The 13,329-nt window shown below is 40.4% G+C and overlaps 1 protein-coding gene across 1 annotated transcript; it reads left to right on the top strand.

Moving 5' to 3' along the window:
- The first annotated feature begins 4,640 nt into the window (after nucleotides 1–4,640).
- Nucleotides 4,641–13,207, top strand: LOC143102118 (mitochondrial glycine transporter A-like). The gene is made up of 8 exons (XM_076265514.1): nucleotides 4,641–4,717; nucleotides 6,789–6,911; nucleotides 10,189–10,313; nucleotides 10,592–10,676; nucleotides 10,924–11,103; nucleotides 11,366–11,534; nucleotides 11,730–11,896; nucleotides 12,393–13,207. Exons 2-8 carry the CDS (start codon nucleotides 6,897–6,899, stop codon nucleotides 12,513–12,515), a joined length of 864 nt encoding a protein of 287 aa, XP_076121629.1. The 5' UTR covers nucleotides 4,641–4,717; nucleotides 6,789–6,896; the 3' UTR covers nucleotides 12,516–13,207.
- The last annotated feature ends 122 nt before the right edge of the window (nucleotides 13,208–13,329 follow it).

Raw genomic sequence — 13,329 nt, 5'->3', positions numbered from 1 at the left:
CATTTTCAGAGCTTTGCAGAGGGGAAAGTATACAAGATACGTCTGATCCGATTGGATTTTTTAATTCAACAGGAAAATGTACTTCTAATCACATAGTTTCACTAATGTGTGTGAAATACCAAAAGAACCAATAATGCTGGAAGTTGAACAAAAAGGATTGTTCACCACAATGCTGAAAATGACTTGAAGTTTCAAAGGGCTGTAGTTTTGCAACGATTAGTTATACAGATATACTATTTAAGATCTATGCATGGATTTGGTCTACAAACACCTGTGATTTTTTTCAGATTTTTTCGGAGAGGGTCACCTGCCAAATTGCGCTGAAATTGGGTGATTTCACACGGAATGACCCTGCATCGACTCGCAATTGATTGTGCATCTAATGTAACACTCGGTGGAGAGACCACTTTCCAAGTTTCACTTTCAGTGTCGTTGTGAGCTAAAAGACTAGGGCTACTATGGGAAATACTTTGAAGTTCCTTTTGAGTAGGATCAGCTCCAAAAATGAATGGGTTTTCTTTAACCTGTGCTACACTTTTCCACCAAGTTGTGCGAAAATTGTAGGCTACCCTTAGTTTTTTTTATGTTGACAGAACCGCACTATAGCCTACATGGTGCAGTAAATGGAAGCTCTTTGTAGCGCGTGCAACTAACGTCTATAAAAACAATATATTTATGGAATAAAACTAGACCTCTGATTGCTGTTTACGGTTAAACTGCGATAATGTGAACACCAGCCAGCGGAGGGCAATTACACAGCCTAGGCTATGTTATCCACTTGAGGGGTGGGGCAGGGGGGCGCGACCGTAACACACACTGAACCTGTCATCAGAGCCCGTCTATGGAGAGCCTTGCCACTCCGTATTAAGTCCCATTGTACCGAATTTTGGTTGCAGTTCCACCATATTTCCACTGGGGGCGATCGCCATGAGTGCAGAATGAATGGGAGTCAATGGAGCTAGACGGCTAAATTTGTCTCTTTCACCTGATTGTCGTTGACAAATCTCAGATTTGATTGTAGTTTGTATAACTTCAACATGGGTTATAGGTCAAAAGTTGAATGAACGAGTACTTATGTCCTTTTGATTTCTTACAGTTTGGGTCGTTGTTGCCCATAACACGCTAGCATTGTGCTAATGAGTGACGTCATTGACACGTTTGAAAGGCTTTTTAGAACAATTAAGTGACTTTAAAAAATATAATACTCCACCAAGTGTATTTTCTTTGCCTCCCCTTTCGAATACAATATTCAAATTACTTGAAAAAAAATTATATCCCGAGAAAAGTGGATTTTGAGGGGTACAGCTCCATAGACCTCCATGCATTCTGCACTCGTGGACGAGCGCCCTCATGTGGAACCACAGAAGGAACTGCAACCAGTTCAGAAACCGGAAGTTTTCCGAGAGTGGCAGTTCTCCCCTTATTAGACATTCTCTGCTGAGGCCAAAATGATTTACCAAAGATTGTTAAGGCGGAGCAAGATACTTCATCAGGAGCCTCTTCCGGGAACCCGGATCGCACGAGGGGGGGGGGTCAAAATCCCCCTTTATGCAGAGCAGAGGCAGCGACTGCTCCATTGAAGTCTATGGGCATAGCTCAGAATTTTACCACATATGCTAAGGTCTTAGTTCTATAGAGTTAGGAATGTGAATTTCGGGCACGTTTTCATGATCCTCAAACCCTTGTGAACATTTCAGGTACATTTTTAGCATTTTTGAGCATTCCAGTCTGGAGAAAATCGACTTTATATCAGGTGTGCGCCGGTTATTTATGCCGCTGCTGTTGGCGGTTTGCAACGTACGCTCATCAATACGTCATCGACACGCCTCTTTATGCAGACAGGATTCGATCCCCATTTTCGCGCCCATAGACATGAACTACGACGAAGTATCTTGCTCCGCCTTAACAATCTTTGGATTTACCTGTCACCCCCCAAGCCAAATGGATGCAACTGCATTTATAGGCTAGGCCTAGGCCTACGTATGACTGGCCGCAAATAGGCGAAATAACTTTAAAAAAAAAAAATCCCGGAGGTCACCGGCCCACATGTGGACCGGCCCACCGGGCATTTGCCCGGTTGTACAGATTACCAGTCCGAGCCTGCTTAGGCCTACACTACTTTTCCAATATACTTACATTTACCATTGTCTGAGATAAACAGACTAGTCTACAGGTGCTGGTCATATAATTAGAATATCATCAAAAAGCTGATTTATGTCAGTAATTCCATTCAAAAAGTGAAACTTGTATATTATATTCATTCATTACACACAGACTGATATATTTCAAATGTTTATTTCTTTTAATTTTGATGATTATAACTGACAACTAATGAAAATCCCAATTTCAATATCTCAGAACATTTGAATATTACTTAAGGCCAATACAAAATACAAATACAATTTTTTAAATTTGGCCAACTGAAAAGTATGAACATGAAATGTATGAGCATGTACAGCACTCAATACTTAGTTGGGGCTCCTTTTGCCTGAATTACTGCAGCAATGCGGGGTGGCATAGAGTTGATCAGTCTGTGGCATTGCTCAGGTGTTAGGAGAGCCCAGGTTGCTCTGATAGTGGCCTTCAGCTCTTCTGCATTGTTTGGTCTGGCGTATCGCATCTTCCTCTTCACAATACCGGGTTAAGGCCAGGCGAGTTTGCTGGCCAATTAAGAACAGGGATACCATGGTCCTTAAACCAGGTACTGGTTTGGCACTGTGTGCAGATGCCAAGTCCTGTTGGAAAATTAAATCTGCATCGCCATAAAGTTGGTCAGAAGCAGGAAGCATGAAGTTCTCTAAAACTTCCTGGTAGACAGCTGCGTTGACCTTGGACCTCAGAAAACACAGTGGACCAACACCAGCAGATGACATGGCACCCCAAACCATCACTGACTGGAAACTTTACACTGGACTTCAAGCAATGTGGATTCGGTGCCTCTCCTCTTTTCTTCCAGACTCTGGGACCTTGATTTCCAAACGAAATGCAAAATTTACTTTCATCAGAGAAAATGTTATGCTGGGGAGGAAGCACAAAGAAGAAGGATGCGGGGCGAATTGACAGGCTGGTAAGGAAAGCTAGCTCTGTAGTGGGAGCTGAACTGGATTGCATCACTTCAATATCTGACAAAAGGACCCTGAACAAACTGATCAACATCTTGGACAATGAGTGTCACCCACTCCACAGCACTATTGTTAAGCAGAAGAGCCTGATCAGCTGGAGACTTCGCTCACTGCCTTGCACAACAGACAGACTGAGGAAGTCATTTGTCCCCAGGGCCATTGAACTGTTCAATGCTTCACTTAAGGGAAGAGGAGAGATAGACTTCTCTGCATAGTCTGTCTGCCTCTTCACCCCCTCCATGTTTGGATACTGTCTGTCCACTAGCCACTTTTTACCACTGTCTTTCTGCCTCACTGTTTGCGTGCTATATTAGCACATTGGCACATATGCATAACCCCTCCCTCCATGCCACGGCTGAACTGTGGCCACACTTATATATTTTCTTGAAATAGTTATATATATAGATATATAGACTTATTCTTGCACTGTTGCACTGTTGGACTTACTCATTTGCACTATCACCATGACACTCACTCACACAGAGTTTTACCATAATGCACAGAGAATCACAGGCTCAGTCCCTGCCTCAGTCATTGCAAGCGCCTCTTGATTGATTAATCACCACTATGTGGATACTGTTTTTAGAATTTATTTAGATTAAGTGTTAGTTAGTATAATTTGTATTTTAGTATATTTAGTATATTCTTTATCTTCTACTGTCCTTATTGCTTAGTTGTGTTTTTATATTATATACTTTTAATTACTTTTTCTGCTGTTAGTGAATGTGTGTGTGTTGTCTGTATGCTACTGAGACCTTGAATTTCCCCTGGGGATACTCAACAAGTATCTATCTATCTATCTATCTATCTATCTATCTATCTATCTATAACTTTTGACCACTCAGCAGCAGTCCAGTCCTTTTTGTCTTTAGCCGAGGCGAGATGCTGACGCTGTCTCTTGTTCAAGAGTGGCTTGACACAAGGAATGCGACAGCTGAAACCCATGTCTTGCATCTCTGCGTGGTGGTTCTTGAAGCACTGACTCCAGCTGCAGTCCACTCTTTGTGAATCTCCCCCACATTTTTGAATGGGTTTTGTTTCACAATCCTCTCCAGGGTGCGGTTATCCCTATTGCTTGTACACTTTTTTGCCGGTGTTTTGAGTTAATTAGCTGATTAGAGTGTGGCACCAGGTGTCTTCAATATTGAACCTTTTCACAATATTCTAATTTTCTGAGATACTGAATTTGGGATTTACATTAGTTGTCAGTATATATTCATCAAAATTAAAAGAAATAAACACTTGACATATATCAGTCTGGAATGAATGTATACATTATACAAGTTTCACTTTTTGAATTGAATTACTGAAATAAACTTTTTCATGATAATATCTAATTATATGACCAGCACCTGTAGATGGCTGATGGCAGTTATTTGCAGGAATGTCTGTCAGTCCATAATTGCATATTTTCACCACAAGAGTGCTCCACTGCGACTGTCTGGGTTAGGAGTTCGGCTAAATAATAGTCAATGGTGAGTTCAAACTGGTTTGCTGTCACGTCGATCGTGGGTTACCCAAGTCTTCACTGACAGATCCATCCAGACGCGAATCTCTCTCTGACCATCTAGACACTTTATTTTAAATCCAGTAATGTAAGTATGCCTACAATTTCACTTTTTGATTAGTCAAGAGCTCTATATTCTGATTGATTGATTGATTGATTGTTTGTCTGTCTGTTCGTGTTTCTGACTGTATCTTACTTACTCCATTATGCGCATTCATAGGCTACGACAAATTAGACCGCATGACAACTTATTCTGTTGACAATAACTTGGTACAAATTGTTTGTGATCAACAACTATGGGCTAGCCCTACTGCTGTTTGGCAGTGAACTACATTGTTGCTTATGAATATGTTGTCAGAGTGGTTACTGCGATCCAGATACCGTGGTAAAGTTGGTTTTATATTGGACGTTGGATATTCGACACATTCGAAAAATCTATTTAGCACTGACTACGAGGGTCGAGTTTGTGTCAAACCAACTTTAATGTGTTTAAACAAGGCCTGCCTATATTACACAAAGCTTCTTTTGTCCAAAAACCCATGTTTTGATTTTATGAATTTTTTATGCTGATAAAAGATTTCAATCTATTATGCGGCTTCACCTTTTGACTTACCCATACTAAAACACATCTCCTGAACTCGCCTTACTGCCCTTTCTAGTACATAAAGCTTCTTTTTCCCTAAAACCTAATCTTTGATTTTATACAATTTTTAATGTTAAATGTTTCAAATCTATTATGCGGCTTGCCCTTTTGACCTACCCATGTCAAAACACATCTGGTGTACTCGGATTACTGCTCAATATAGTACACAAAGCTTCTTTTCCCCAAAAACCCATTCTTTGATTTTATAAATATTTTTTAATGTACAAAAAAATCTAATAAATGCTTTAAGTCTATTATGCGGCTTGACCTTTTGACCTATCCATGTCAAAACACATCTGTTGCACTCAGCTAACTGCCCTACATAGTACACAAAGCTTATTTTTTTCAAAAACGCACTCTTTGATTTTATATTATTTTTTTACTATTCAAAAATGCTATAAATTTATTATGCGGCTTGACCTTTTGACCTACCCATGTCAAAACACATTTGCTGCAGTCAGCTAACTGCCCTACATAGTACACAAAGCTTCTTTTTTCCAAAAACTCCTTCTTTGATTTTACAAAAAAATTATATAAAATCAAAGAGGGAGTTTTTGGAAAAAAGAAGCGTTGTGCACTATGAAGGGCAGTTAGCTGAGTGCAACAGATGTGTTTTGACATGGGTAGGTCAAAAGGTCAAGCTGCATAATAGATTTAAAGCATTTATAGCATTTTTTTACATTAAAAAATATTTATAAAATCAAATAATGGGTTTTGGGGAAAAAGAAGCTTTGTGTACTATATAGAGCAGTAATCTGAGTTCACCAGATGTGTTTTGACATGGGTAGGTCAAAAAGGCAAGCCGCATAATAGATTTGAAACATTTAACATTAAAAATTGTATAAAATCAAAGAGTAGGTTTTAGGGAAGAAGAAGCTTTGTGTACTAGAAAGGGCAGTAAGGCGAGTTCAGGAGATGTGTTTTAGTATGGGTAAGTCAAAAGGTGAAGCCGCATAATAGATTGAAATCTTTTATCAGCATAAAACATTCATAAAATCAAAACATGGGTTTTTGGACAAAAGAAGCTTTGTGTAATATAGGCAGGCCTTGTTTAAACACATTAAAGTTGGTTTGACACAAACTCGACCGTCGTAGTCAGTGCTAAATAGATTTTTCGAATGTGTCGAATATCCAACGTCCAATATAAAACCAACTTTACCACTGTGATCCACACCAGATTCACTTCAGTTCGGTAGCCTAATTAAGAGAACAGTACTACGTGATAAGAAGAGCGTGCTATGATTGAATCAAATGTGCAGGACTAGCCTGTGACATTTATGTGATGGCTAATGGCTTAATCAGTAACACCACGTTTAGTTTTGCTTCTTAATTCCTAACATTGTGCGAGTCAGGTGATTAGGTTGATGTAGAGGCGAAATAGGCAGAACAACCACGGCAGATAGGTTCAAGTCATCTCAACATCAAGTGATTTCTGAAGGGTTGAAAATCATTGGATTGACTGATCTAACAAATGCAGCTTTTGATTAAACATCTGTTTATGAACATTTTTAAACAGATAGAGGGTCGTTAAAGACAAAGAAGACCTGTTGCCTGAAGAAGAGGATATTTTCATCCACCTTGGTACAGTTTATTGTTTTGGAAGAAATAACCTTTATTTGGGAACATGGAACTATCTCTGGTGAGTCTCTTGAATATATTGAGTGTCTGGATTTGCATGCATACTTTTAAATAACTTTGCAGCATATTAAATGTGGGGTTAATTGCCAAAAATCGATAATGTATGGAGGTTAGTGGGCAAAAAAAACAGCTCTCAATAAGCCTCTTGTGTATTTGTCAGCCTTTTCTTATCAGGTTACAGCACTGACCTCTTCTTCAAAAATTGTAACAAAAAGTGTTTCTTCACCCTTACATGCTTGGTTGATAAATTGACCCAACTTGTGAAGTAACTGCAGGCCACATTAAACTGGTCTTATTTTTAATGGGAGACCATTAGCCTACTCATGCATTACCTAGTCATGTGCCTCTCCCCTAATTTGGCAGCCTGAAACTTCCACTTTCCCCAAAAACACAAGTCTCCTCACGTGTCTGGCACTGTGACAAGTAGCCTGAATTAAGTGTAAGTCTATTGCCGCTGACATACTCCTTTGTGACTTTGGAAGAAGTGGGTCAGATTCCTTTAGCAGCACTCCTAACGTGCTTGGACCACGGTAGAGTCATGCCATTCCCTCTGAATGCCAGTGCTGCCATTGGTCTGGTCAGAGTTGTGGCCACTCAAGACATGTTGCTATAGTGATCTCGGTAGGCTGATTGAGTCATGCCAAGCCTCTGTGTAGCAATTCTCCTATTGGTCAGCATAGAGTTGTGGCCTGCTGTACCAGAAGGGCAAGTCCTGGAAGACCCAATAAAAAGAGAAAGGGAGAGGGGGGAAAAAACAAAAAGGGAGATAGAAACCTGCATTCAGGTTGAGCCAACAGACTGAAGGTTGGAGGTTTCTTATTTGGAACAAAGCCTTATTGCTTAGCAAAGCGTCTTATCATAGCCATGTTCTGTTTTGTTCTGTTCTGATATGTCAGACTCGTTCTCAAAGATTTTCAGTACAGACTTATAAAATCTTCACTTTTATCTATCATCCCTAATTATTTTGTGGCTTTGTTCTTACATAAGGGCAGGCGCGTAGCAAGCGTCGGGGATGTGGGTGTTATAACGTACACACTTTTCCTGGAACACGATTCTATCCCCCACACTTTTTGTCAGATTAAAACGAAAGTAAAATATGGAAATAAACGCTCACGTAAAGAGTTGGAACCGTATGTCTAATAAGGGTGGGCTCTGATAACGCACACACAGAGAGACACAAATAAGTCTGTTGATTTGATTGAACGGTCATCCAGCCAATCACATCAAGTTAGCGTCAGTGAATAACCCGAGCCGCTCTGATCAAATTCAAAGTGTGCGTCTTTCAAGGCTGCTTGAGTCTGCATTATAAAGTCTGCAGTGATCAGATATGAGGTAGAATTGAAATGATAATTGTTACCACATTATTAGTAAACCAAAATTCACTGTCTCTCTGACAGTTTTTGTCACAATGTAGAAATGCACGAGTCAAAGTGAAAGCGGGGGTGCGCGCACCAAGGGCCTTGGCTACTGTTCTCATTATTCTCTGTCTATGATCTGCAGCTTTTCTCAAACTATGGGCCTCCTCAACAATTAGCTTACTGGTCCACGTAGCCGCGAAATTAAGTTATGCCTGGTGCTTCACGTCTGATAATTTGCAGGAAGATTGGCTAAAAGTTTCCCAAATCAGAAATAGCCTTGTTATTAATTTGGTGTCATCAACTATATAGACATCCAGGCCAGCACATATACGTCTCCAAGACGCTTGGAAAAGATCTGAACAGCTTACATCGCGTTCCATTTAGAACATCTTATTTGATCTTATTGATCTTACAAACGTCGGCGGCATTTCACTGTCAATGTGTGTCGTTCTACATGTACTACAGATCTCAATGTCTTAAATACGATCGCGTTCCATTTAGAACATCTTATTTTGATTTTACAAACAGCGGCGTCAAGACACATTATCTGAGAACTAGGATTTCCAGCATGTAGAACTCAAAGAACGCGTATGAGCGCTCATGCAAAGTGTGCGTCCCTGCAGCAAGTGAAAGGTAACGTGGGCTACAACATCAACAACGTGGCTTCCTGTAACTATTATTGAAAACAGCATAGAAACTGCTAATCATAATCTTTAAACTGACATTAATTAAGATGGCTACATGCAACACAATTTATTTATATTCCCTTTGCATATGTTTGGGTAGACTTAAAACGTTTTTGAATTTGAGCTTACAGTTCTGTCATTATTTTGTGTCCTTTACATTTATACATAGGTATTATATTAATAGTCCAGTGATACCTCGAAATTAGACTGTTGTCTGTTAGGCAATTTATTGTAGCCTGCTAACCATGCACAAAACATAATTTCTGAAATGATTTCTTCATTTATAACATGAGATATGTCTCCATGTAGGGTAGTGTCAAATAGTGAAGTGATAGCAGGTAGATCATGTAGGCCTACATGTCACATGAGCCACACATATGAGGGGCGCTGCTTGTTCTGTCCCTGCCAAACTGCATTAAAATGGTGTATTTATTTAGCAATCAGAATTTCAAAAAAGTTTCGGGGGAGAAACTCCCGGATACATGCCAATATAGTCCGCACCCCTCTCAGAAAATACTTACAACGTCCCTGTAGGGAGTTATTTATAATTTGGCCGGATTGTTTCACTTCCCTATCCCACAACCCCCACACTTTTAAAAAGCTTGATACGCCTCTGCATAAGGGTAGCTATGCTATTCCTAATCTTCCTGGAAAAAACACACCAACACGTGGCAATAAATGATCTATCTTATTTGTTTAGAAGAGAAAGTAGGCTAAACCTAGATGATGTGTATTGTGTATATGTAAGAGTATGAACAATATCTGTCCGACTGTGTTGTAAGTGATTCTTGTTGATTTTGTTTTTGGTCGCTGTAAGTTGTTGTGGGTGTGTGTGTGTGTGGGGGGGGTTGTTTACAACCAAGACGAAGAGTTTGGGAGGAGGAGTGTAGGAGGTGGTTGGAGGAGGTGGGAATGTGCCAAATCTTCTCAACATAAACAAGAAAAAAACAATGTTCCTTCAAGACCCTTAAACCATCCTAAAACATAACTCATTATCATTATATATATATTCAGACAAAAAAAAACACAAAACACATCACTGTATGTAGATGGTATTGTAATAAAATTTTCTTTCAGAATTGAAACAGTATATCACTGTACACTGGAAACAACAAACACTAACTCAACAAAAGTAGATTACCCTTAATTTGATATGATTACTAAAATTGACCCGATAATCTTTACTTTACATCTTTGAACGTTCCTTTCCCTTGTGTGTCGTTGTCTCCCTCAGGCCCATCCTGCCATTAAGGCCTTCATGTGTGGTTCTCTAAGTGGAACCTGCTCCACGTTACTCTTCCAGCCTCTGGACCTGGTGAAGACCCGGCTGCAGACCCTGCACAACACCGTCCAGCCAGGGTCAGTGAACCTACGAGTGCAATACTCAATGTGTGATTGGCCCTTTCCTCCCTTAAGGCCTGTAGTTTTGGAGTGTGAGTGGGGGTTAGGCAGATGTATTGACGTTGTGGTGTATGGGCCCAACGATTGATGTAGTAAGCTGATGAAGTCTATTGTTACCAGTTCTTTATCTCTCATTGGATATTGATCTACACAGTCATTGGAGGTTTGGTATGGATATTTTGCTTAGTGGTTCTACTATCTACTAGTTAAAAAAACTCTTGTTTTCACTCTTATAGTTCTGCGAGGGTGGGGATGGTGACCGTGTTTCTCAGTGTGGTGAGGACAGAAAAGCTCCTAGGACTATGGAAAGGAGTGTCACCAGTGAGTGCCCTTCTTCTTTCACTCTATCTCATGTACTTACACACACACACACACACACATACACACACACACACACACACACACACACACACACTCTTACCTATCAAACAATTACTGTAAAAAACATGACCCTTTCATTACTTAGAAATGAAGCCAAAACTCCATGCTATTGTTTCATCCATTTGCTTAGCTGCTTGAAGGAAGCTTATTATGTCCACGCTAATTGCTAATTGCTAATTTCCTCTAGTCTTTTGTGCGCACCATCCCTGGTGTGGGGATCTACTTCAGCACCTACTTCTCCCTGAAGCAGCACTTCTTCCTGGAGAAAGGCCCCAAGGCCCTGGAGGCCATGATGCTGGGGGCTGGGGCCCGTGTGGTGGCAGGGGTGTGTATGCTGCCTGTCACTGTCATCAAGACACGTTTTGAGGTATGTATTTATATGAAACACAGTTATGAATCACAGTGTGCAGAATATGAGTAGAGTACATATTTCAGAAAAGTCACAATTTAAAAATACATTACAGTGTACATAAGATGTGTAGATTACACTCAAAATGGTCAATAAAACTAAGGCAAAGCAAGTTCATTTACATAGACATACATTTCATACACAAAGGCCATTCAGTGTTTAAACCTAACATGCTCCTTGTGTGTGTCTGTGTGTGTGTGCGTCTGTGTGTGTGGTGTAGAGTGGGAGGTATAACTACAGCAGTGTGCTGGGGGCCCTGCGCAGCGTGTGGCAGACTGAGGGCCCGCGGGCCCTCTTCTCCGGCCTGGCAGCCACACTCCTCCGAGACGCACCCTTCTCAGGCCTCTACCTCATGTTCTACAGCCAAAGCAAGAGCGCACTGCCAATGCGTGAGTGTTACAATGACTTGTGATGGATGAATTTGGCTGGGACTAAAGAAATACTGCCTTTTATAGTAGAATTGGTTAGATCAGTCGTCACCCTAATTTTCTCCAGAAATGAAAGTAGGTCACATTTACACTCTACACGTGTCAGATAAGAAATAATCTAATTTTGATTATTTTTCTCTCTATCTCCCTTTGTAGAGATTAGCTCATCGTCCTACGCACCATTGGGTAACTTCAGCTGTGGGGTGCTGTCTGGTGTCTTAGCCTCCTTGGTGACTCAGCCAGCAGATGTTGTCAAAACGCAATTGCAAGTTTGTCCCCATCTCTACAAGAGGACATCAGATGCTGTATACTTCATATACAAGGTAAACACATTTCTTGCCCTCTAAGCAGGGATCTTTCTCTTGTCCTCATAAGCTCTTTGGCACAAGCTCCTTGGCATGTGTAGAACAGCACTCATTTTTTTAAAACTACGTTCGGTAACACTTTACTTGACCGTATCGACATAAGAGTGACATGACACTGTCATGACACATGAACCCTAATCCTAACCTCTAACCCTAACCCTAACCCTAACCCTAACCCTAATTCTAACTCTAACCCTAAACCTAACCCTAATCCTAATCCTAACCCTAAATTCTTATGACAAAAACCGAATGTCACTTAATAACAGAAGCGTTATGTCATAAAGTTTATGACTTGTTTATGACACCTTCATGAAGTGTGATGTCACTCTTATGACGATACTGTCAAGTAAAGTCTAACCCTACGTTCTTCTATGCCTTTTCTTTGGCCTAAATCTTAAAGTTTGCAGTATTAAGTCTGTCTGTCTGTACTTACGCTGCCCCAATCTCTGTGCAGGAACATGGATTGTGTGGGTTTTTCCGAGGTGGTGTGCCTCGCTGCCTGAGGAGGACCATGATGGCGGCCATGGCCTGGACTGTGTACGAGCAGCTCATGGCTCAGTTAGGCCTCAAGTCCTGAGTGGAGGACCAGACACAAAGACACAGAGCGTCAGGGAAGTGTGGACGAACAAGCGAGTGATAGACAAGTGGACAAGTTGGTCGGCAACCTTGTAAAAAGTGGGACCGTGTATGGACAGATCAGAGAGTGCAAAGAACGACTTTCTGTGGGCTCACCTTGCCAATAGAGACACTGTGACTGTGAATTATGCCATTTGTCTTTTCAAGTGTAAGGCAGCTGCATTAATGGTGCACACAGAAAGACAGTAATTCTTTGGTTGAATTGACTGTGGAGGTAGAACTGCAGGCCTTGAGGTGAACACCTCACCTCTGTTTTAAATGTGACTATATGAAACCTGAGATTTATAAAGTTCAAACCACTCTACCATGGACTTAACTTTGCTTTTCTTGCACTAATACTCTGTCTGAGAAGCTTTTAGTTATAATGTCTGAAGATTGACTACTTCATATCACTGCACATAACAGTTGATTTTGACATTGTATGCTACAGTAGATGAAAGTGGACTGAATACTGCCATTCAAAATGCACATCTTTTTTTCCCTAGATGGATGCACTTCTTTGCACTTTCTTTGTGAATTTGTGACCATCTTTATTATATTGTTGTTACTAAGGTACTACTAAATGCACAATGAAATGCTGTTTTATATAAACACTAGCATTGCTTATGTTTAATATTTTTGCCATTAAAAAAAAAATGTATCCTAAAATTGTATTTTTCATTTTTGTTTTTGAAGCGCCATTACAGATTTTTGTTCAAAACTAGTGTTCCAAAAAGATAGGTTCACAGCATGACAACTTATGTTGAAAGAGGGGT

Source organism: Alosa pseudoharengus, unplaced genomic scaffold (assembly GCF_046254945.1).
Source record: "Alosa pseudoharengus isolate Yale_2024_CS ecotype anadromous, Long Island Sound unplaced genomic scaffold, YU_APseudo_1.1 YU_APseudo_1.1_scf_4, whole genome shotgun sequence".
In the NCBI taxonomy this organism is placed as follows: Eukaryota; Metazoa; Chordata; class Actinopteri; order Clupeiformes; family Clupeidae; genus Alosa; species Alosa pseudoharengus.
This window is presented reverse-complemented; position numbering and strand designations above follow the sequence as displayed.